Source organism: Strix aluco, chromosome 7 (assembly GCF_031877795.1).
Source record: "Strix aluco isolate bStrAlu1 chromosome 7, bStrAlu1.hap1, whole genome shotgun sequence".
Classification (NCBI taxonomy): domain Eukaryota; kingdom Metazoa; phylum Chordata; class Aves; order Strigiformes; family Strigidae; genus Strix; species Strix aluco.
In genome coordinates, this window is record NC_133937.1 from 27193300 (window position 1) to 27215938 (window position 22639).

The 22639-nt window shown below is 51.6% G+C and overlaps 2 protein-coding genes across 2 annotated transcripts in view; both read left to right on the forward strand.

The window, feature by feature from the left end:
* Positions 1 to 266: 266 nt before the first annotated feature.
* AS3MT (arsenite methyltransferase) lies at positions 267 to 4487 on the forward strand. Its single transcript, XM_074830075.1, has 11 exons — positions 267 to 270; positions 648 to 688; positions 1195 to 1322; positions 1431 to 1581; positions 1655 to 1791; positions 2079 to 2148; positions 2388 to 2469; positions 2554 to 2685; positions 2808 to 2950; positions 3352 to 3486; positions 4295 to 4487. Coding segments are annotated over exons 1-11 (1119 nt in total). The 5' UTR covers positions 267 to 269; the 3' UTR covers positions 4394 to 4487.
* A 4275-nt stretch (positions 4488 to 8762) lies between these two features.
* Positions 8763 to 22639, forward strand: part of CNNM2 (cyclin and CBS domain divalent metal cation transport mediator 2) — a 128053-nt gene continuing 114176 nt past the window's right edge. Inside the window, exon 1 of the mRNA XM_074831181.1 lies at positions 8763 to 10341. Within this exon, the coding sequence (XP_074687282.1) occupies positions 8763 to 10341 (1579 nt within the window). The remainder of the gene's footprint in view (positions 10342 to 22639) is intronic.

The following is a 22639-nucleotide window of genomic DNA, read 5'->3' on the forward strand; positions in this document are numbered from 1 at the left end:
GGCTGCACCATGGGGGTGCAGAGTTGTTTGGTGGGGGGGAAGGTAGCAGGGTGGGGTTTTGGGGGCGTGGGTGCAGGCACACAGCAGCGTGACCCCCATGGAAGTGGGGCCAGCTCCCCCTGCCATGCCTGGGGCCCTGTGGGGAGGCTGGGGGGCTGTGTGCCCAGGGTCTGCGCCAGGCGGGAGCTGGTGCCGGGGCGGTGCAGGGTGCCGGGGCGGAGCGTGGCTCAGGCCGGGCAGAGTCCAGCCGAGGCACTGCAGCTGGAGGCAGTAAGGCATCCTGGGGACTCTGTTGCGGGGTTCTGGGGCCTCCCCGGGAGCACCCCTGGGGCCGAGGGCTCTCTGCAAAGCTGGGGTGGGGGTGGGATTTCCCCTACAGAGAAGTTTTTGGGAGCTCATCTCTCCTGGGCAGCTGGGGCTGGGGGTTTGGGGGGGGGGGGGGGGGGGAATGTTGTCAGGCACCCCCAGGAGCATCCCACTAGGCTGGAAATTTGGGGTGTCTCCCTGGGTACTGCCAGGGGCGGGGACACACACACAAAAAGTGATCCTGTATTTGGGGGAAGAGGGGACGTTCAGGGCCTTCCGGAGGGCCTGGTGCCGTACCCATCGCTGTGGCGTCAGGCAACAGCTCCACGTTCCCGTTGCAGTGGCAACCCCCTGCGGAGAGCAGATCCACCGGGAGGTGCAGGTGAGGGGGACGGGCGGGAGCTGGCGGGGGTCGGGGTGGCTGGTCAGGGTGGGCCAAGCCCAGGCTGTGCCGGGATGCCTGCTGGGTCTGAGGACAAAGCTTGTTTTGGGGCCTGGATAAAAACATTAGGTGCAGTTGCTTTGCTCCCGTTTCCCACAGGGATGGGGGGGTTGAGCAACCCGGTGTTTCCTTGCCCTTGTTCCCTGCGTCCCTCTTGGCTGGGGAAATGATGGCTACAGCCTGCAAAGTTACTGCAAATGTGAATTAAATCCCCTACTGCGCAAACACGTCTGTGCATGCAAGCAAAGGGAGCTGGAGAGGAGGGGGCAAAGGGGTACTTGATGTTAGCCTAATTTTTAGCTGGGTGCAAACGAGAGCACCAGTGCTGGAGGACACTGGGGGTGTGTACAAGCTGACTGCAGGCATGGTCCCCACGTTTTGGTGCATGGGAAGCCCCCGGTGCACAGCTTGCTGTAGTTTGGTGGCCTCTGTCCTTCCCACCTCAGGATTACTATGGCAAAGAGCTGCAGAAGTCAGAGGACCTGAAAACCAATGCGTGTGTCACCTCGGCCAGGCCCCTTCCCAAGGCAGTGAGAGATGCTTTGAAGCGCGTCCATGAGGAGGTGGTAGCCAGGTAAACCCCAGGGTCTCCCCTCCGCTGCTGCATCCCCGTGAACTGCAACACCCTGGGCCACTGTGCTGTGGATGCACCTCCGCCCGGCTCAGCTCCTCATCCCCCCAGGTACTACGGCTGTGGTCTGGTCATCCCTGAGTGCCTGGAGTCATGCCGGATCCTGGACCTGGGCAGCGGCAGCGGCAGGGACTGCTACCTGCTGAGCCAGCTGGTTGGAGAGCGGGGCCATGTCACTGGGATAGACATGACCGAGGGCCAGGTATGGCGTGGAGCTGGGGGCTTCCCATCTTCCCCTCAGCATCCCCCCACCATTGTTTTCTTCCTTCTCCCAGGTCGAGGTGGCAAAAAAGCACATTGCCTACCACATGGACAAGTTTGGCTACCGAAAGACAAACGTGGAGTTCCTCCAGGGCTACATGGAGAAGCTGGGTGACGCCGGGCTGGCTGATGAGAGCTACGATATTGTCATGTAAGTACTGCACAGGGCACTGCCACCCCTGATCCTGCTGCTGCCCAGGTCCAGGTCGGCATCCCACTGGGTCACCCACTCCAGGAGCATGTGTTTAGGAAAGGGAAAATCCCAAGGCAGAGTCTGGGCTAGAGCCTGGAAGTATACAAACCGCCCTTCTTGTGGTCAAATTGATGTCTCCAAATCCTGCATGAAGCAATGGGAGCCAGCAGCCAGTGGATGTCCAGCAGCCGGTGGTGCTGAGCATGTGAGAGAGTGGAAATGAACCTCAGTCTCCTCCTCCCCAGCTCCAACTGTGTGATCAACCTCGCCCCCGACAAGAGGGCCGTGCTGCGGGAGGCCTACCGTGTGCTGAAGGTAATGCTGGGGCTGGTGCCCATGGTGGGCGTGGAGCAGGGTTGGGGTGGCCCTGCAGTTGGGGTGCCACTGGGATGCAGCAAATGGGATCCAGCAAGGTGGGGATGCAGGATGGGGCCAGGGGAAGGCACCTCTGTAGAGGGTGTCTAGCAGGGTAGCACTGGGGGGTGGCCAGTTCTCCCCCCGCCTTTTGTCCCATTGCTTCTTGGGGTCTCCCTTCACTCTTTGCTACCTTCTAGCCTGGGGGAGAGATGTACTTCAGTGACGTCTACGCCAGCCAGCGCCTGAGCGAGACCGTTCGGAAACACAGGGTGCTGTGGGGTGCGTAGGGCTCCGTGATGGGGATGACATGGGATGGGGGACCAGACCTTTGTCTCCATCACTGTGTCTGCGGTCTTGTGGCAGGGGAGTGCCTGGCTGGAGCCCTGTACTGGAGAGACCTGTACAGCATTGCCGAGGAGGTGGGGTTCAGCCCCCCGTGCCTGGTCACCTCCAGCCCCATCACTATCGGCGACAAGGAGCTGGAGGGCATCGTTGGTGAGGGTCTGACCAGGGAGTGTTGGCTCCAGGCAGCCATGGGGTGCTGTGCTGGGATCCCGGTCTCTACCAGTTCCCAGCCTGAGCACTTGGTGCCCAACCCACAAACCTCCCCCTTGCAGGTGACTGCCGCTTCGTCTCCGCAACTTTCCGCCTGTTCAAGGTACTGGGTAGCAGCCGGGCCGGGCCAGGACAGGTCATCTACAACGGCGGGATCGTGGGGCACGAGCGAGAGCTGGTGTTTGATGCCAACTTCACCTTCAAGGTGGGGGGAGGCATGCTGGGGCTCCCCAGAATGCCAAGCAGTCCTGGTCTGTAGGGGTGGGGTAGAGCTGATGAAGCAGTGCTACTCAGCAGTGTTCTTTGTGATTTTGGGGGTAAGCTTTGGTATAGGGGGTTGTAGGTGGGAGCAGAGGGGCTGTCTAAACCAGGGGAGGTGCAAACAGGGGTGGGAAAGGGAGTCAGACCCATGCATTGCACTGGGGTGAAGATAGGACATCCATGGTGGCTTCACAGGAGGGTCTGAAGCCAGCTGCTTGGTTGTTGTGGGTGTTTCTCAAGGTTTTGGGCCAGGCTGCTGGCTCCCCTTATCCTGTGGCTGGGTGGCTGGAGTCCCTGGGTCACATATCCTGGACCCCAGCCCTGTGACTGTCCCCCTGCCCCCAGGAAGGAGAAGTGGTCGACGTGGATGCTGAGATGGCTGCAATCTTGCGGAGCTCCAGGTTTTCAGAGAAGTTCCTGATCCGAGCTGGTGGGGCCAACATTGCTGCTCAGCAGGGCTGCTGTTCCACAGGGGTGAAGGTTGGTAGCAGGCAGCTCCATGGCTGGGTTCAGAGATGGGGACACGGGTGTTCCCTGCCATCAGAGTTGTCCTGGGGTCTTGGAGGGGCTATGGCATGACATCAAGAGACCCAAATCCCCTGGGCCAGGCAGGTGGTGCCTGGTGCCTTAGTTCGGACAACTGCAGCCCAGTGTGGGTTGGAGCCCTCCAAAGCGGGGTCTGCTCAAACCACCAGGCATGAGAGCCCCTTGCCCCCCCAACATGTCCATGAGGGCTGCTGAGGCTGACAGCTGGACCTGCCTGAGATTTCCCAAGGAGAGATATCCTTCCCCTGGGGAGATGGCTAGGGACAGCCTGCCCCAGGGACGTGATGGCCCATCCCCACGGCTCCTTCCTGCTCTCCCAGCTGCTGATGTGAGCTTGACCCTGGCTGCCAACCCTGACCCCGCAGCGCAGAGCACCTCTATCTGCTGGAAGCCTCTCTCCTCCTCTCTTTGGTAGTCCCTCCAGCGACGCAGGCAAGAGAGATAATGCCTTGCAGCTGTGTGTCCCTGAAACACAACCTTGTATGTGGGGAGGGGGAGATATTCTTATGTCCCTCTCCAAGCAGGAGACATTTTTCAGATAAAAGCAGAGCCAAAGTCCCAGAGAAACTCTTGGCTTCCTCCTTGTGGCAGGGAAAAGCAGCTGGAATGACCCGGGGGCTGCCCCCATGTTAGCTATGGAAGGTCTGCTTGGGCTGCCCCACTGGCAGGGAGCGAGTCAGGGGGAAATGCCACTTGCTTCCTTCTGGCCTGATCCTGCCCCAGAATGTTCTCTGCCCTCCAGGAGAAGATCTGCAATCCCTTCCAGCTGCTGGAGTGGCTGGTGGCCCCAGGTCCTGCCTGCTGTCCTGGTGGCACCGGTGGTCCCCCGGGGTGCTGCTGAGCAGTGAGCAATGCCCCCACGCTGGTGGATGCCAGTGGGGCAGGAGGAGGTGGCCCCAGCGTCACTGCAGAGCAAATAAATGGCTGAGCTTGAAGTCTGTGTGCTTGCGCCCAGGACCACGGGGCCCATGGGGTGCAGTGCTTCCCTGTTGGGTCTGGTGGGGCAGGTCCTGCCTGGTTGCAGTGAGGGCGGGCAGCCGTCCTGTGGGTCTGGCACTATGGGGCTGGCAGTGGCTGCATGTCTTGGACACGCAGACGGGGATGGTGTCTGCAGGAAAGGGGTCATGGGCCCCCGCACATGGGACGGCAGGTCTGGCGTGGGTTTGGCAGCAGCTGTGTGCTTGTGTTGATCCCACGGAGCAGAGTGGGGATGTTTGCAGGAGGCAGCGTGGCACAACAGGGTGTGAAAGGAGGCCCTGGCACTGCACAGGGCCCAACCCTGCAGCATGCACCCCTCTGCATGAGTCTGGCTTCAGTTTGAGGTCTTGGGGAGCCCGCAGCCGAGACACAAACGCTTCTGAGAAGTGAAAGGCACAGCAATAAGCAGCCCAGTTGCTTTTTCCTTCTTTTGGTCTCCCCCTGCTAACCCTCTACATGCAGGAAGCCAGGCAGAGTCTGTGCCATCTCCCAGGGGTGGGGTGAGCAGCTCAATAACGTGGTTGTAAACGAGCATCTCCCCAGGGCAGTGGGTGAGAAGGATTGGTCACCTCCTTGGAGCGTGGCCAGCCCTGATTTTCCATGAGGAACTCACTGTGGCACATGGGGTGCAGAGGGATGTCCCTGTTATTGGCATTCAGGATGGGGGATGCCCCAAGTGCAGCTCTCCATGCCTTGTCTCGCACCCCCACAGCCCGTTCCAGGAGATGGGAATTCCTCTCCCTTTCGCTGTGCAGTGCTGCTGCAGTTTCTTTTTTTCCCAGACTCCATCTAGCGGGAAAACCATGAGCCCTTTGCAAACCTCGCACCTGCAGAGTTTTGCAGGGAAATGCAGCGATTCTGGAAAAGCAGAAACCCGGCCGGCCATGTGCCACAGCGGGTGAGGAGCGAGGGCTTTGAGGCTGCAGTGGGAGGTGATGGGCTGAGCTCCTGCCACCCCTTGTGCACCCTGCATCCCCTGGTCCACAGAGGCTCTTTGGGAAAGGCTGGAGGCTGTGCCTGAGCTCTCGGGTGAGCAGCTGAGCTTAGACATGAGGGACCATTTCCACCCCTCCTCACACACTGATTTTCCAGGAGGGATCAAATTTCCCCTCTCTGCCATTTAACCAGCATCTTGCTGTGGCATGGGGGAAGATAAAAGCAAACACTAAAATATTTGGGCTCAAAAAGAAACATGGGCAAGTGCCAAGGACACTCTACAGTAACAGTAATGGTGACTGAGGAGGGTCCAGGTGGTAAGGAGGCATTTCCAGAACATCTGGAATAAAAAGCATGAGCGGTCAGGTAATGCCCAACTGTTGCACAGTGACAGAAAATCCAGAAACAGACATGTCAGCCCAGAATGCTCAACCTGCCCTCTGTCATCAGCAAAATAGGGGAGTGATTAATCCCCAATTTAGAGATTAAACATATAAATAACACCCAAAAATATGGTTTCCTGTAATGTCACCTTGCCAGCCTGTACTTTTGGCTTTGGATGAGACTATGAGTCTGATCTATTGGGTGTTCAAAAATTTGTAAGTTGTTGAGTTTAGAGCTATAGCATGATTTAAAAAAATAATCCTTGGTGTTATCTGGAGTCAACAGGGCATGTATTAGCTGACATCAGGTAGGGCTCCTTGGCAGACCAGCCTCAGGGGCAGCTGTGACCCAGCAGGTGAGAGGAGCTCTGAAATGATGTGGAAGAACATCAGTGATGGGATCTTGGGAAGCACCTGCTGAAAACACAACCAAGATTCTGTTTAATCCCCTGCCTCCACATAGCTCTCTTCCTCAATTACTTACACTTTCTCAAAGTCCCCAAAGAGCCCATTATGGGAGGTTTGCAGCAATTATCTCCTGATATCAAAGAGAGTCTTCCCAGTGTAAGCGGAAGAGCAGATGGAGCAGGGGTCCTACCTGCAAACCCTTCATTAAAAAGGCATGAGACCCTGCCGCGGCCTTGCAGCTTGCCTGGGGAGAGCGTCACCCACAGCGAGGTCCCCCTTTCACATGCATACGGAAAAAGGCCACAGCTAAATGGCACTGCATTTGCATAGCGCTATTTTTTAAAAATTCTCAGCATTTCTGGGAGGAAGCAGCTAAGAAGACTTGACTTGGAATTTGAGCATTAAAGTAGGGTCCTCACCAGGCTGTGGATGTGGGGGTGTCTTGTCTGCCTGGCTTTGGTTATGCATGCACAGTCTGGGGGCTTTTAGCCCCCAAGCCATGAAAAGAAGAGGTCCTGCAGCCTCGTCTCTTGTGAGGAACCCTGAAACAAACACCCCGGTCTGGGTATTTTGATGATTGTAGAGATGGGCCAAGTTCTCTTCTCCTGGTGTGAAGCTCTGCAGCATTGCTGTCCCCTCTCTGCCCACAGGGAGAGTGCTGTGAGGGCAGGAGCCAAAAGTTGTGGTGCTCTGATTCACCCCAAGGTGAAGTGATTCCTGAGTCTAACCTCACTGTGGTTAGCAGGGAGTCACGGTGGCTCAGGGCCGTTTGTCACCTCCCTGGGGGAGCAGACCTGCGGGACTCCCCCAGGGTGGCCTGAATGAGGTCTGGGGTCAGGAAAGATTTGTGGCTACAGGCCCCAGAGCACTGTGCTCCTCTCCCCGCCGTATTGGGTTGTCCTGTGCAATCCTCTACTCTTCCATTTTCCGAGCACTTGAATGGAGGGGAGGCTGTTTTACCTTCCCTAAAGGGTCACCCTCAACCCAAAACGTGATCTCAGCCACCATGAGCTATACTGGATGCTCCCACGGCATCATCTCTGGCTGTCTGGGATGCTAAACTGCCCTGCGCTGTATATCGCTCATCACTAATGGGAAAGAGGAGTGATGATGGTGGGGCCGTGGGGTGTTTCTTGCCCTAGCTGGGATTGCAGCACAGCAGCTGAGGCCACGGAAACAGCCCTGCTCTTGGGGCTGTGGGACATAAGCACACGCTTAAAATATAGGTCTTTTCCTGAACTGGGGCCAGTCAGAGCTTGGTGCATCCACGCCCTAAGGACCAGTGGAATGTCCTGGCGGGGCTTTGAACGTCCCCAGTGGGAGCTCCAAAGCCCCAACCCCGCTCATGCCGAGTCTCGGCATGGGGTTTATCTCATTCGACGAGGCTGGAGGTGCCCCGGGCGGCTGAGCAAAAGGCAGAGGTGAGAGAGAGGAGCGTGGCTCGTCCGTATTTAATGTTTAATATTTAGTATTTAGTGTTTAATTTCACTCGCAGGAATGACAAAACCGAGGAAATGCCGGGGCGCGGGGCAGGGGGTGCCCGAGGGCCGGAGAGCGACGGCTGAATCTTTAATCATTGCACCGTACCCACCGTACCGCACCGGCGGCGGCTCGGGGCGGAGCGGGGAGCGGGCAGGGCTGGTGCCGGGAGAGCCGCCGCCCCCGGGCGCCAGCAGACTCAGTGCCGAAGTACGCGGCTCCGAGCATGGGGCAGCCCCGAGGAGCCCCCCGGCCCCGCTGCCGGATCATGGAGAGTGGTTATACCCGCCTCCCGGGGCCGCCAGGGGGCGCTGCGCGACCGCCGACCGGTGCGGCGGGAGGGCGGGCCGGGGGACGGCGGACGGGTGGGGGGGACGGACGCGGGGCGGCGCACCGGGACCGCTGCGGGAGGCGAGCGGCGCTGCGGGTCGGCGGGCAGCAGCAGCGGGGCCGGGCTGGGGAGGCGGGGGGGGAGCGGTCCCGTTCCGTCCCGACCGGCCCGTCCCGGCCCGCGGCGCGGGGGCTCACGAGCCGCCCCGCCGAGCGCCGCACGCGCCGCCGCCGGCCCGCCGGCCGCCCCGCGTCCCCATTGGTCGCGCCCCTCCGAGGCTCCGCCCCGCCGGCCCGCGAGAGCCGTCGCCATTGGCCGTGGCCGCGCGGCCGGCCCCGCCCCCGCCCGCCTGGCGTACACACCGGAGTCACGCGCCCCCCGGGCTGGGGAGGCGGCGGCGGGCGGCGGGGCGGGGCCGGGCCGCCATCGGCGGGGGGGGCGGGCGCTGATTGGCGGCGCTCGGCGCCGGGCCCGCCCCGGCCAGGCGGGCGGGTTGGGGCGGGGAGGGCAGCGGCTTGAGGCGGCGCTCGGCTCGGCCCGGCCCGGCAGTCGCCGCCTGTCGGGTCCCGCGGGCAGCTGTGCCCGCCGCCTCGCCCGCCGCCGCGCCCGCCGCCGCCACCGCCGGGGGAGCCGGGGCACGCCGCAGGCGCCGCGCGGCGATGCGGGGCCGCGGCGGCGCCGAGCCCTGACTAAAGATGGCCGCGCTGCCCGGTGGGAACATGGCGGGGGGCGGCCGGGGGGCGCGGGTGGTGCTGCTGCTGCTGCTCGGCGGCTGCCTGGGCCGGCGGCCCCCGGCTGCCGCCGCCGCCGCGCCGCCCGCCGCCGTCGTCCCCCCCTCGGCAGCGGCGGCGGCGGAGGAGACGGTGATCATCGGCCTGCGGCTGGAGGACACGGACGACGTCTCCTTCATGGAGGGGGGCGCGCTGCGGGTGAGCGAGCGGACGCGGGTGAAGCTGCGGGTCTACGGGCAGAACATCAACAACGAGACCTGGTCGCGCATCGCCTTCACGGAGCACGAGCGGCGGCGGGGCGGGCGGGCAGCGGCGGCGGGGGCGGCGGGGCGCGGCGGGGGCGGCGGCGGGGCGGCGGGCGGCGGCGGCGGCGCCCCGCAGCGCTGCGGCATCCGCACCTCGGACATCATCATCCTGCCGCACATCGTGCTCAACCGCCGCACCTCGGGCATCATCGAGATCGAGATCAAGCCCCTGCGCAAGACCGAGAAGAGCAAGTCCTACTACCTGTGCACCTCCGTCTCGGCCCCCGCCGCCGCCGCCCTGGGGCCCGGTGCCGCCGGGGGGCTGGCGGGCGCCGAGGGGCCGGCTGGGCCCCCGCCCTGGGGCGAGACCACCTGGATCTACCATGACGGCGAGGACACCAAGATGATCGTGGGCGAGGAGAAGAAGTTCCTGCTGCCCTTCTGGCTGCAGGTCATCTTCATCTCGCTCCTCCTCTGCCTCTCGGGCATGTTCAGCGGCCTCAACCTGGGCCTCATGGCCCTGGACCCCATGGAGCTGCGCATCGTGCAGAACTGTGGCACGGACAAGGAGAAAAACTACGCCAAGCGCATCGAGCCTGTGCGCCGCCAGGGCAACTACCTGCTCTGCTCCCTGCTGCTGGGCAACGTCCTGGTCAACACCACGCTTACCATTCTGCTGGACGACATCGCCGGCTCCGGGCTGGTGGCCGTGGTGGTTTCCACCATTGGTATCGTCATCTTCGGCGAGATCGTGCCGCAGGCCATTTGCTCTCGGCACGGCCTGGCCGTGGGCGCCAACACCATCTTCCTCACCAAGTTTTTCATGATGATGACCTTCCCGGCCTCCTACCCTGTCAGCAAGCTGCTGGACTGTGTCCTGGGCCAGGAGATCGGCACGGTCTATAACCGTGAGAAGTTGTTGGAGATGCTGCGCGTCACCGACCCTTATAACGATCTGGTCAAGGAGGAACTCAACATTATCCAAGGAGCCCTGGAGCTGCGCACCAAGACTGTGGAGGACGTGATGACTCCCCTCCGAGACTGCTTCATGATCGCTGCCGAGGCTGTGCTCGACTTCAACACCATGTCTGAGATCATGGAGAGCGGTTATACCCGCATCCCCGTTTTTGAGGGTGACCGCTCCAACATCGTGGACCTTCTCTTCGTTAAGGACCTGGCTTTTGTGGACCCCGATGACTGCACTCCGCTCAAGACCATCACCCGCTTCTACAACCATCCACTGCACTTTGTCTTCAACGACACCAAGCTCGATGCCATGCTGGAGGAGTTCAAGAAAGGTGGGCTCGTGCCTGTGGTGGGGGTGGGAGGTGCTGCTCAGTGGTGGTCAGCATCTGCCTTCTTGAGGCGAGGGAACTCTGCAGAGAGGCCTCTAGGGTCCCTGCTCGCGGAGGGGTTTGGGAAGGTGCTTTCAGGACAGAGAATGACCAGTATTTCAGCATCTGCCAGATCTGCGCATTCCCTGGGCCAGAAAGCTGATAGGCGGCTGGTATGTGCCCCCGGCCTCTTTTCCCCACTGCACTGGGATGTGTGTGTGGGCATGGTGCCAACAAGGTTGTTTTCTTTCTTGCTTTTTCCACTCATCTGCCCATTATAGTGAGAACCGCTGACGGGATCCGCGCCCACTTGGCTGTGTCTTGTCCGTGCTTTTTCAGCTGGCCTGACAGCGAGGAGCGGGTGGGCTGCTCGGGTATCTTTCAGGCTTAGTGTGCGCACACGTGCTGAGATAAACAAGGCGTTTTAGCTCCATTCATAGGCTCAGCCGGCCGACCTCAGCTCTGTGCTCGTGTTCCAATTATTTTGGTTGACGCTTTGATCTTGTAACTCATAAATGGTTTCAGGATCTTGATATATTTGAAAGCACCTGTTGGTGCTGCACTTCAGCATTACAGGTCTCTTTCCTTAGGCTTCCCTCTGCCCCCAGAACCACAGGCTCAGCAAAGACGTGACCCTTTCTGCCTCTCCGGTGTAGCATGTTTATTAGTTGCATCAGAATGGGACTGAGGCTTTCCAGCCCTGTCTTAATTGTAGGAGGTGTTGACCTGACAACCACATCTTAACTCCTGTTAGAAGCTTTTGCTTATGAGAAAGAAAGAAACTTTTTTGTTTTCCTTTTTAAATCTGTTCCTCTCAGCAAGCTGAATAATAATGCTATATGACCTGTGCAGGAAGGTGCTTTCAAAGAAATAGTTAAGTGAAATTTCAAACAGATCGGATGTGTGGACTCCCGTGCTGGAAAACTGAAGGCCGTTGGAGTGCCACGGAGCTGTTTGTACCCAGGAAGATGTGATCAAAGTACCGCCGAGCAGCTCAGTCCCTGGGAGATGATCTGGCTGAAAGAGGAGATCTTTACAGCTGCGCTGACCCCACAGTTAGGTTAATGGGGGATATCTGAGTTCACCTTTTATCAACTGCAAAAGCTACCTTGAAAAGAACTTTGCAAATTGGTGAATGGTCTTTCTAGGTAATAAATTTAAATTACCACTTAAACTTCAGGTGCTGTTTTGTCTACTCGCTGAGCTTTGACAGTGTGGTGTTTGATCTCTTTCCTTCTGCTTAACTCAATTTAGGGGATTTGGAGGGTTACCCCGTTGGTTTCCTCATTTTTCTTTCATCTTCACAGCTAGAAGGTGAATGTGCTCCTGCTTTTTACTGACCAGGGCAGCAGTGCTTTTGTTTGTTTCTTTCTGCCTCTGTATAGTGATGGGGAAATCTTACTTCGGTTTGGAGCTGTTGAAGGAGAGAGGAGGGAGAGCCTCCCTTGGCTGTGGTTTCTGCGCTGCGGGATCTGCAGCTCGCATCTGGGAAACTCCATTATGTCACTTAACTGTTGGCTGGTTAAGATGGATTTTGCTATGTGTGCAGGTGTAGGGTTCTTCTTCCCTGCCCCATTATTATATCTGTGGACTCCAGATAGTGTGGTGGGGTTCCTAACCTGTAGGGAGACTTGAGTTTTTTCTAGTTTTGTTTGCAGCAATGTGTCTGAAGAAATGAATGCTATGTTGATCGCTTTATTTCCCCTGTCTGAAAGAGATGAAATGCACTCCTGTGTGTTAACGTAGGAGTCCTTTTATTTAATAGCTGGGAGAATTAGGTGCACATTTTAATCCTGCAAGTGTGGCTAAGCCAAGTATGCCTTCTTACAGTTCCTGAAACTTGTGCTTAAAATAGGCTTCTTAAAAATTCACCTGGGTGCCTTGGAAGATGCAGACCAGAGATCGCTTTCCCTGGCAGCCAGAGGACTTCTCTTGCCCCCACTAGGAAGCGTCCCAGTAGCACAGGTTTAGGATGACTGCCTAACGTGTGTGTTCCCTCCTGAGATTGCTGTGTCCTGGAATGCTCTCTGTAGTTGTGAATTAATTCGGGGTAGTTTGATCATTCTTAAATGTTTACTTGAGAATAGGTATGCTGGCTGGTCTGTATTGAGAAGCCCCCACGTTAGGACCAGCTCTGTCCTAACTGGTTTGTCTTTAAAAGTGCAGATATGGTGGAAATAAATGGCTTCCTTTGTGTCCTTTGAAATGAATGTAAATAACTGATAGCTTGCTTGATCTGGCATAGCATGGTGTCTTTTGCAAGAGTTCTTCAAACTTTGTTCTTCAGAGCAACCTTGCCAAATTCCCGTGAGAATGTACAAATTAAGGGTGAGAATCAAATTGCGTGTTACTCTCTGGTAGAGTGCTGAAAATAAATAAGCTTACAGTTTTTAGTCATTCCCTTCCCACCACATTGCCCTTCTGCTGCAGTAGGCTTACTTCAAAACTCATGTGTACATTTTTTTTGTTTTTTTCCACCCAGGTCCCTGCTACCACCATTTGTTGCAACGGGCAGCTCGTGTGATAGTGCTGTCCGTTGAATCCTTTAATCGGTTTAACGAGAGAGGGTTGTTTTTTTAAAGAAGTTTGGTAATTAGCTGGCTAGGTGAGGTTTTGAAGCTCCCTTTTTGGGCAGAAGCAAAATATACTTAACCTAAACACAGAATGAAGGCTTAGGAGGAGGAGATTAAAAGCCAAGTGTGGCAGGATGTATGTCCTTACGCTGTTGCGGAAGATGAAGTGAGTAGTTCTGTACTTGTTCTGGTGCTTAGACTGAACAGCTGGAGGATTTGGTGGTGGGCCTGTTATTAACGTTCTTTGCTCACAATTGCAAAATAAGTATCTGTTTCACTTCTGTGCTGCCAGGCAAGTTTTAAGAGAGAGCTGCAGCACATTCCCGTGTTGCTCTAATCTCTTAAAAGTGTGAATAAACATGATTTCTGAAGCAATCATCTGCAAAAATGCTCTCTTCTAAAAAGCATTGTTTACTTACAAATTAATAGATAAATAGCTTTTGAAAGAGGGGCAATTTTCTATTGCCATCAACAGACCTCAAACCTCTACCAGCACCGTCAAATCTATTTGTCTACAAGTTGAGCAGACTGAGTGTTTAACTTACTTGAATTCAATCATTCAAATTTAATGCAAGGAAGTATAAGGTACCCTTTATACTGGCCTAGGAAATGACATGCCTGACTTTGCTCAGTGCAAATTGATTCTTATTTGAAATAAGTCCACTCCCAGCTAATCTGATGTTGGCCATTGCTGTAAAGGGGAGCAAGGCATTACCTGTTTCAGGATTGATTTGTGTCCTGGCTCATAAACTGCAGTAGGGAGTGAATGAGCGGCAAAGTCATTTTTGGAAAGAAGCTAGTGAACTGTCTCCACTGATCTCCTTGTTGACAAGTGTGTGGGCTTGCTTTTTTTTTTCCTCTCCTTTTTGACAGTTTTCCTAGGTCTCTGCTCAGATGCTCTCTGGCACTTGCTCTTGGTGTTTTTCACAGGCAGATCTCTGCATGTGTGATCCTAAATCTAGAGCATTCTATTTCTAGCTCCCTGCCTGCCAGAGCTACAAGAATTCAGCTTGAAAAGCCTCATGTTGTAATACTAATATTTTAAGATTGGCCCATTTTCTACACGCCATTGTACGGCTTCTTTCCTGGTGGTGTGGACAGCTTTGGAGGGCAGCAGTTTCTCGGTTGGAGTCCTTCTTATCTGGAAACTTTCAATCAGATGTTTTGATTTTATTTATATCTGTCTCCACTATTATGTTATATTAAAGATCAGAGTTAATCTATTACAAAAAAGTCGCAGGAACTGTGTGTAGCAGTTCTGAGCTCTTGTTTTCTGAACTGCATGGCAGCCTTGAGAAAATTCCTAGGTTCCTCATTAAAATCATTGCCAACTGGACCTTAAAAGATTTTTCTTTCCTAAAAATGTTCAGATGATCTTCTCTGCAGGTTCTGTTGGGTTTCTATTGTCTGTTTTTAATAGTGTGTATGTTTGGTGGCTGTATTTAGTGTGGATGTAGGGCCTGGAGAAAAACTTTGTCCATTTTTTTCTAGTTCCTTTTCCCCCTCCAAAGAAAACCAAGCCCCAGCAACCTGAAACATAAACCCCTTCCTTACTTTTCAGGGAGCAGAGAAGAATACCTAGTCCTAGTTACTCCTTTTTTGAGCACATAGATCCTCTTTTTGGAAGCAGGTAGGACAGCAAGTGATTGGTAGCCCAGGCATCCAAAGTTCTGCATTATTGTTGTGGGTCTGAGGTTTTTTTTCCTGTTACTAGATTGCTTACCTTTCTGGTACAGCTCTAACCCAGGCTTGTAAGTGTCGTCTTTTCTGATCCCTTTCAGATTTTATGGGTTCCCATCCTGCTGAATCTGAGTCCAGGCTTCCTGTGAATAACCTTTATTTCATGGATGTGAATGCTCACTTTCTAGTTTATCTAACAGGTTGTCTGTCTCCTGAGCCATTTTTCATGTGAGCCTGTGACTGCAGTGTTACGAGAAACTGGAAGAAACTACATAAATCCCCTTCTGGGATTATCAAAGGCATGTAAAACTCCTTCTTGGAAAACAATATCGTTTTCAAGGCTGCTTGGCTAACAAAAGGCACTACTTCTGATCCTTTCAGGGAAATTCGTATGAAGGGAAAGGTGTTGAGGAGGTCCAGCGCGGAGACTTCTTTGTGTGAAGAGAGTAGGGGAGTGGTAGATGGGAGGGAATTTGCCACCAAGTTACGGAAGACTTAGCATGATATGCCTGAAGATCTGTTCCCTGAACAAAAATTGCATGTGGGGGTGGGGGCTGCCTCATGACAAACTGTTTCTTGGCTGTCTGACAGTATAGCACCCGCAGGTACTGCGCTGCCAAGAGCTTTGCTGGCCTTGCAGAGCTCCTGGGAGATGCGTGCTCGTTCCACTGGAGAGGAGCGGATGTGGGTTACTGCAGGCAGCCCTCCTGCTGGTATGCTGAGGGGGAGGCGTGGAGGGGAACGCATCAGAGAACAGCTCCAGTTCTTCCTGGGCTCCCTACTGTGAAGCTTTTTTAGGGACCAGGAGAAGAGATGTTGCTGGAGAGCAGCTGTGCTTCTTCACCCTGGCCTTGGTGAGGAGCCCAGCTGGAGGCTCTGTTCTGCTGCTGAGAGTAGAAAGAAATGTGGTTCAGGTGGCTGACAGGGAGAGGTGCAAGTGGATTAAATGGCTTGAGCAGTAGAGGTTTGAATCTGATGATCGTGTTGGGTGTGATTCTTTGATTGCTTTTTAACTGATTGCTAGCAACTCTTGTCATTCAACAAAGACAAGAAGTTTCCTCCCCCCCCCAATTGTTTGCTAAGTTACCAAAAGCTTTCCTGCACTGAAGCTGATGGGAGTGAATTCCACCACAAGTGAACCATGTTCCTATCTGCTTTCTCTGTGCCTGTAAAGGTTATCTGTAATAGGCAGAGATGTAAACTTCAGGTCAGTCTGGGCAGCCAGCACTATTTCATAGCCAATTTTGGAGTAGAATAGAGAGAAGAGGCAGAACATCAACTTCTGAGCAAATTTAGTAGTGCAGGAGATGATCAGGTAGCTTAACCATTGCAGTATTTTTCCAGGGCTGAGATATTTTTTTTTTTTTGAGTTTCAGTATTTCTCTGCTAATATGAGGTTCTGAGGAGCAGAACACTTTCTCGGTGAACTTGAGTTGACTCTAAGGGAGTAAAAACAATGACAGCGAATCCTCTGCAGTATAACTGTTTGACAATGGCTATATCTGCTTAGAGAAAGTATTAGAAAAGAGCAAATTTATTTTGTTCCCCACGGAAGCTCACTGATCTCATCAGGCTGTGATTCAAGAAGTTCTGGAACTAAAGATACTGTCTTTATTAAATAGCCCTAGTTGCTTATTTCTTTCTGTGTGCGTAAGCAACTCTGAAGCTTTGTTGGACCTTGCACATAGACAAACAGCAGTAATGGGGTGTCTCCTGTCAGTAGCTTTGTAGTGCTGGTGGCACAAAGAGGTGCATCTAAAGGTTGCATTTCTGATTGTGACTTCTGTATGAAGGCATCCAAAGGCAGGTTTTGTTCTGGCAGGCTGTGATATCACTCTAACTGGTAATGGAGAAAATGAGGGAGTTAGCAACCTCACACTTCATGCACATTATGAGCCCCAGTCCCCTCCTTTTATTGGAGGAATCATTATAGTGAGCGGGAGTACGGGGTGCATGTGTGTGTTGGTCACTTAGTTTGGAGCATCAATGCCGTTAAACTGTAGAGAAGACCTGCTTGTCTTTCTGGTATTGACTAGTGTCAGATATTGTCTTGCTCACTTGGAGGACAGACATTATAGTGCACACGAATCTTATAAGGCCTGGAGAATTTGAAGTCTCACTACTTCACCTCTTCTAAAAACTTAACAATGTATGCTTGATACTAAGAGTTATAAGTCAGTTTTACAGCTGCTTAGGCACCATCAAGTAGACCTAGAATGAAAGGAGCGGCAGAGCAGTGTGTTGAATGAGTCTATCTCATCCTGCCTTGCTTGTTCCATTAATACTTAACAAGAGCTCACTTTTTCATTAGGTTGTGTGACTCCACAGAGCTGTGGTGCAGTTGCCATCTAGGTAGACCAATTGTACTTCTAGTATTGAGTCACTCCCAATTTCACTAATGGAGCTTGTAAAACTAGCCCTCACCGCAGACTAGTCCTGTACTCTGAACCATACCCTGGTAAGCATGACCTGGCACTCTTCTTAATTTGACAAGATCCTGAAATACAGCCTACCAACTACAAATAGGAGTATAAATACTGGGTGCTAATGAGCTACAGCCGACAGCACATGGCTAACAGTCCCAGATCAGGTGGTTTATCCAGCCTGGCTCCTGCCAAGGTCACTGAGTCATCCCAGGACTATCTAGTGATGGGGTTTTGTTTTGCTTTTCAACAATATATAATCACAGAAAGAGAGATGCATAAATCTGTCATTAGCTCTCTGGTGGAATCCACCTTTTCCCTTGGCCTACAAATTGGCATGGCCTAATAGTTGCTGGCAGAAGAAGCTATGCTGGGAATAAACTATGGCTAAGCGTGGTGCTATACAAAGCATCTGTGAGAAAGGCATGAGAGGTAAAGCTGGCTAAGGAACTATAAGGAGAAGAGATAACCTAGTCACCTCAGCCTAAGTCTTAGAGAGGTGGGTGTAGGGAGGGGAAAGGGATGGCCTGAACAGATAAGCTGAGAAGCCCCTTGGTGTTCTAAATGACTTTTTGTAAAACATGGAGTAATGAAGTTCTGATTTTTCAAAACATATTATTATGAGTTGAGGCAGAGAAACTAAAGTCTACTAAAAGATTTCCCATAGCTTCTTTAAAAAACCAAAAAAACCCCAAACCACACCAAAAAAACCCACTGGTGTTATGACTCCAGGACATGAAACTGTACTGTGACTTTCACAAAGTGGACTTGGAGGAAGCAGGTCCCTATTTGACACCCCAACTTGAAACATGAAGTTGCAACATCAGAAGGATAGATGGCGGAGAGATCCCTCATGCTTGAAGAGAAACTGGATGTTCTTTTGACTTGCCACTGGAGTTGCATGTAACGGATGTGCTTAACACAGTGGCTGGCTCAGCTTGTCTTTCCATTCCTGGTCCCCAATAACAAAGAGGCTTTGATTCTTTCCAAACTTGTCTGCACTAACTCTTTCCTTCTTTGTCCTCCTTTTTAGCAAAAGTGCTCTCTTCTCTGTTTACGGCTCTGTCTGTAGTAGTTGTCTGTAGCGCTCTGGAGAGTGATGAGTAGGGGCCCTTGGAGACCTCTGAGCCATTGTTCTTGTGTTTTGTGTTAAAATTGCCTGGGAGCCTTCCAGAATTTTGGTAGGCAGCCAGTTTTCATTGAAGAGAAGAATGACTTTTGGGATTTGCCACATTTCAGTGCTGTCTATGGGACATCATATGGGCTGTCTGTCTTTGACAACTGTGTTGTTTTGGTAAGCAACCTGTGAAGACGAGAGATGTTTCTTTGAGTTGTCTGGCATGGTGGAAATTAGGATTCTTACATGGGTGTTTGTGGGTTTTTTGTGATTTAAAGATATGAGTCAGTCTTGCTCTTTACCTACTGGTGATGATATCTGCTTGAGAGGACTAGCGAAAGAATACTGGAAAAGCAACTTGTCTTGTAACCAACTTGTTTTAAAATACCCAAGATTGAGCAGAAACCTCAAAGCTAAGAAAGCTTGTGTGAAGGGGACTGACTTGCTGTCAATGAAGCATTTTGCTTGTAAATTGTTGGGTATAATAATTTCAGGGTTTAAATATGAAGCAACAGCCCTTCTCATCAAGGAATTGTACTTTGAAGGGCAGAGTAAGTGTGATGTCTGTCAATCTGGGAACTGAAACCTGGAGATTATTGGGGCCTCAAGAGTTACAAGTTAATGTGATTCTGCTGCAGTTACTAATTAACCAAGCAAGAGCTTTGCTCCAGCCAAAGGAGCTGGGGCCAGAAGATGAGCACATACATTTAGTACAAAAGATCTGTATAGTTCTGTTTTCTGTAATGCTTTCAGTTGGGATTGCACCATTCTTTTGCTGGCAGTCTTAAAAGGATCTGCTCTTCAAATGAGAGTGGTGTTGTAACATTGCTCTCTGCAGCGTGAACCATGCCATCAAGGCTGAGCTTCTACTTGCTTGAGGTTCTCTCCCACAGCAAGCATGAATGAAAGTTGTGTTTTTTTTTTTTATAGTGAGTTTTTTATGGTGGTATAATCTCTTACAGTGATATGACAGAGCCATCCATGACTGTTGATCTTTGTGGAGGCGAACAAGGCTTTATTTTCCCTACTTGTCCATGGGTAATGAGGGCAACAAAATGCTGACTCTGCCTTAGTTGAATACTCTGCTGCCACCAAACAATTTTAAGAAGGATCTTGCCATTTCTGGTTTCCTTCCAGTACTCTACCTCATGCTTTTGGAAGATTGTCCTGCCTGCCCTTTGCGCTGGAGGGTTCAAAGTGCAGCCCTTGGCCAAAAGTGAGCCTGCAGGACCCCTTTCCATGCAACAGTTACGTGAGGACAAGGATGATCAGTTGCCCGCTTTTTATTGCTTGTGAATTGCCTGTCAGCAATTTCTAGACTCCTACAAAAAAGGAAGAAAATCTGCCAGTGTGAACTTGTTCTTGATAAAAATTTACAATCTGGCATCAAAAGTAGGTGTGGCTGTGGGTTTTAGGCAAGCTGCAGGCTTAGATCTTCCTATCTAGCCTGGGACATCTTTCCATTGGAAGCAAGTACAGCTCTTACAGTTACAATTCCCATACACGGCAAGTGCAGACAGGGCCCTTAGGTTGATATTACAGGGCATCTAGTAAGAGGCTTCAGTTAAATTTTGTACTAGTTGAGGTAGGCCTAAATTGTGAATTAAGAGTTATTCAGTAGGTCTAACTTGAACTGCAAGGGACATCACTAATTTTTCCACCTTGAAGCAAAAACTTCGTGTGGTATGTTTTGCTGTGTGAATTTGTGTGGGTTTTTTCCCCTGCTGTGTAACTGAGGTATGTGTACAGATAAAGCTTTTTGACTTTCAGCTTTTATTTTACTATATTGATGTAGTATGTGGTGAGAGGGAGAGGAAGCGTCTCTCAAGATACCAGTTATATGAAGACTTGCTGCCTAGGTCTTGGTTTTCCTTCAGCAGAGGAGAGGAGTAAGGAATGCCTCACCAGAGGCTGGGGCAGTGCTCCTGCGAGTAGCTTGCTGTGGACTACAAGGTTGTAGCAGTATGGAATTTATGCTGCTCTTCAGATGTGATCTGGTCTTTGTTACATGCTGGTTCCCTGCCCTCGTGGGGAATAACTGTTACCTTCTCATTGATATTCTAGTTTGCTTGGAGCCTTTTGGAGTGGTTAAGCTTGAAAACGCTGGTAACTCCACAGCTAAATTCAAGAACTTCACCACTCACAGACAATATTTTTTTTTTTTCTTCTCTTAGTGTTGAAGAATTGCTTGTGCTATGTGAATGGGATTTCTCCCAGAGAAATCAAAATCCCTACCAAAATCATTGTTTCTCTCTTAATGAAATTCCTGTACAGTGTAGTTTAGACTCAACATCAGCTACTAAAAGTTTGAGGGCTCACTTGCAAGAGAAATGAGACCCTTTCATGTATTGCATGTAAAAGAAAGCCTGCTTCTGTTCCTTCTATACTAGCATATTTGTGTCTTCCTGTGACCCTCACAGAGATCACAACATACTTAAAGCTTTATTCCCTTTCCATATGATGGAGCCTGCCTCTATCATAATCAGGACTGACAGTTTTGTAGGTCTCTCTGTTCCATTGACAAAGGCCCAGGGGGAATTACAATCACTAATGTGGAATTGCTTTGCTGGTAGTTTACTGGTTTAATCCAGCTTGTGTTGTATTGTCTGAAGGCTCCCAAGGAGAACCTGGAAACAGAGAAGTTGCACAGTTCACCCTGTGGGCTGTCTTGGTGGGGGGTGAAGCTTCCCAACGTGGGAATCCCCTGAGGTTAGAGCTTAAGGAAGGCAACTGGGACAATGAAAAAACTTAATTACCTACGTAATGGATGCAGTCTCCAAGAACTACAGCAATCTGTTGCTTGATGCCAATGGTAGGGTTGAACTTGTGAGTGCAGTTGTAGTGTGTGCAGCCAATGTGCAAGCAAATACAGTAGCTTGCTTTTTTCCAGTTTTCTCCAGTGCCCCTGGGGTTAAGGGTGGTGATGAAGGTTTCCCTGTACTGTGTGATGCACCAGACAGGAATCCCAATCTCCTCTGTGTGGGGACACACCTGCTGTGCATAGGATGAGAGGTCTACCAGGAGAGCTCTGATGTCAATGGCTCTATTCTGTTAATGGTTTTTTTGCTTTCCAGAACAGCTGTTTTGAATTTTCCAGTTTATGCTATAATCTTTGAACAAGTGTTTTTTTTTTTTATGAGAGACTGAGGAAGGGTGTGGGGTAGAGGGAAGACACATGTATTTGAGTGTCAGGGGCATTTTAATTTCTGATTCCTGGCCTGAAAAATGGGTTTAAACTTGTTGCTTGCCTGCTGTTTGAACATAGTCCAGTGGTAAGAGGCTTTAATACACTACTTCTTTGCAAATCATCAGCCTCACATCTTCCAGTAAAGGAAGGAATTTGGGAGTATAGCTTCCAAGAGTAATAGCCCTCTCAGCCCCATGCAATGCACAGTCTCCAACCAAAGAGTTCCAAGGAAAATATTCAGAAAGGGGGAAGTTGTCTAGCTGTATCCCTGATGGTTTTGCATTTAAACTATGGGGCTTTGCAGAGAGATCAGTATGTTCTTTTTTCAGACAGACATACAACCATCCTGGAAATAATAATGATGCTGGAATATCTTAATCCAAGCATAGAGTAGAGAAATTAACAAAATGTCTCTTTCCCAAATTTATATTGATGATGCTCTGTAGTTTTCCATTTTTCCCGCTATCCAATTAACCCCTAGCTGAAAACCACTTAGAAGTATTGGAGGCTGCATCCAGGTACCCTGCTTTCTACTTGCATCTACCTCCTGATCAGTAGAAAGAGCTGAGTGCCTTGAGAAGTGCTTTAAAGGCTTAAAGGAGGATGCTGACCAAAGAGCCACCATGAAGAAGCTGGTAGGCCTGGGGACTTGGGTGGCATTTACGCTGAGTCTGGGTCTACATCTGTTTCCTCTGAAAAGCACTAGAACAGCAGTGTCCTGCCAGTTTTTAGAGGAAACTTCAATGTGAACATTCTTTCAGGAGGGAATGAAGTGCTTTAAACTCAACCTTATTTGTTAAAAGAATCTCTTAACCATACTCTTCAGTGCTGCAGTTCGTAGTTGTGACAAGGAATTGAGTTTGTACTGTGATTAAACATGTACTCCCACAGCTAGAGGCAGCATGCAGCTTCTGGGAGCAAGAACTCTTGCTGTGGTAATGCTCATGAATTTTGTCAAATCTCCTGACAAAAGGAATTCTCATCTCTTGGTGTTTTGTGTAGCTTTGAGGATGACTGGGACATAAAAAAAATGAAGATATGAGTGGATGCAAAGGTTCTTGCAGATAGGAACAGATTATTTTTTTTTTAACCTCTTAAAACTGAATTTAAAGCATACAGGAAATTTAATTTTCCTATTCCTGTTTGTTTCCTCCAAAATGAAAAAATGACCCAAGGAAATCAAGGGCATAACTGCTTCCAGCGAGTTGAGAGTTGGGCAAGGATATAGTAGAGGGTTTGATGGTTTGGGTTGTCTAGTGCTGTCCAAAGTTGCTTATATACT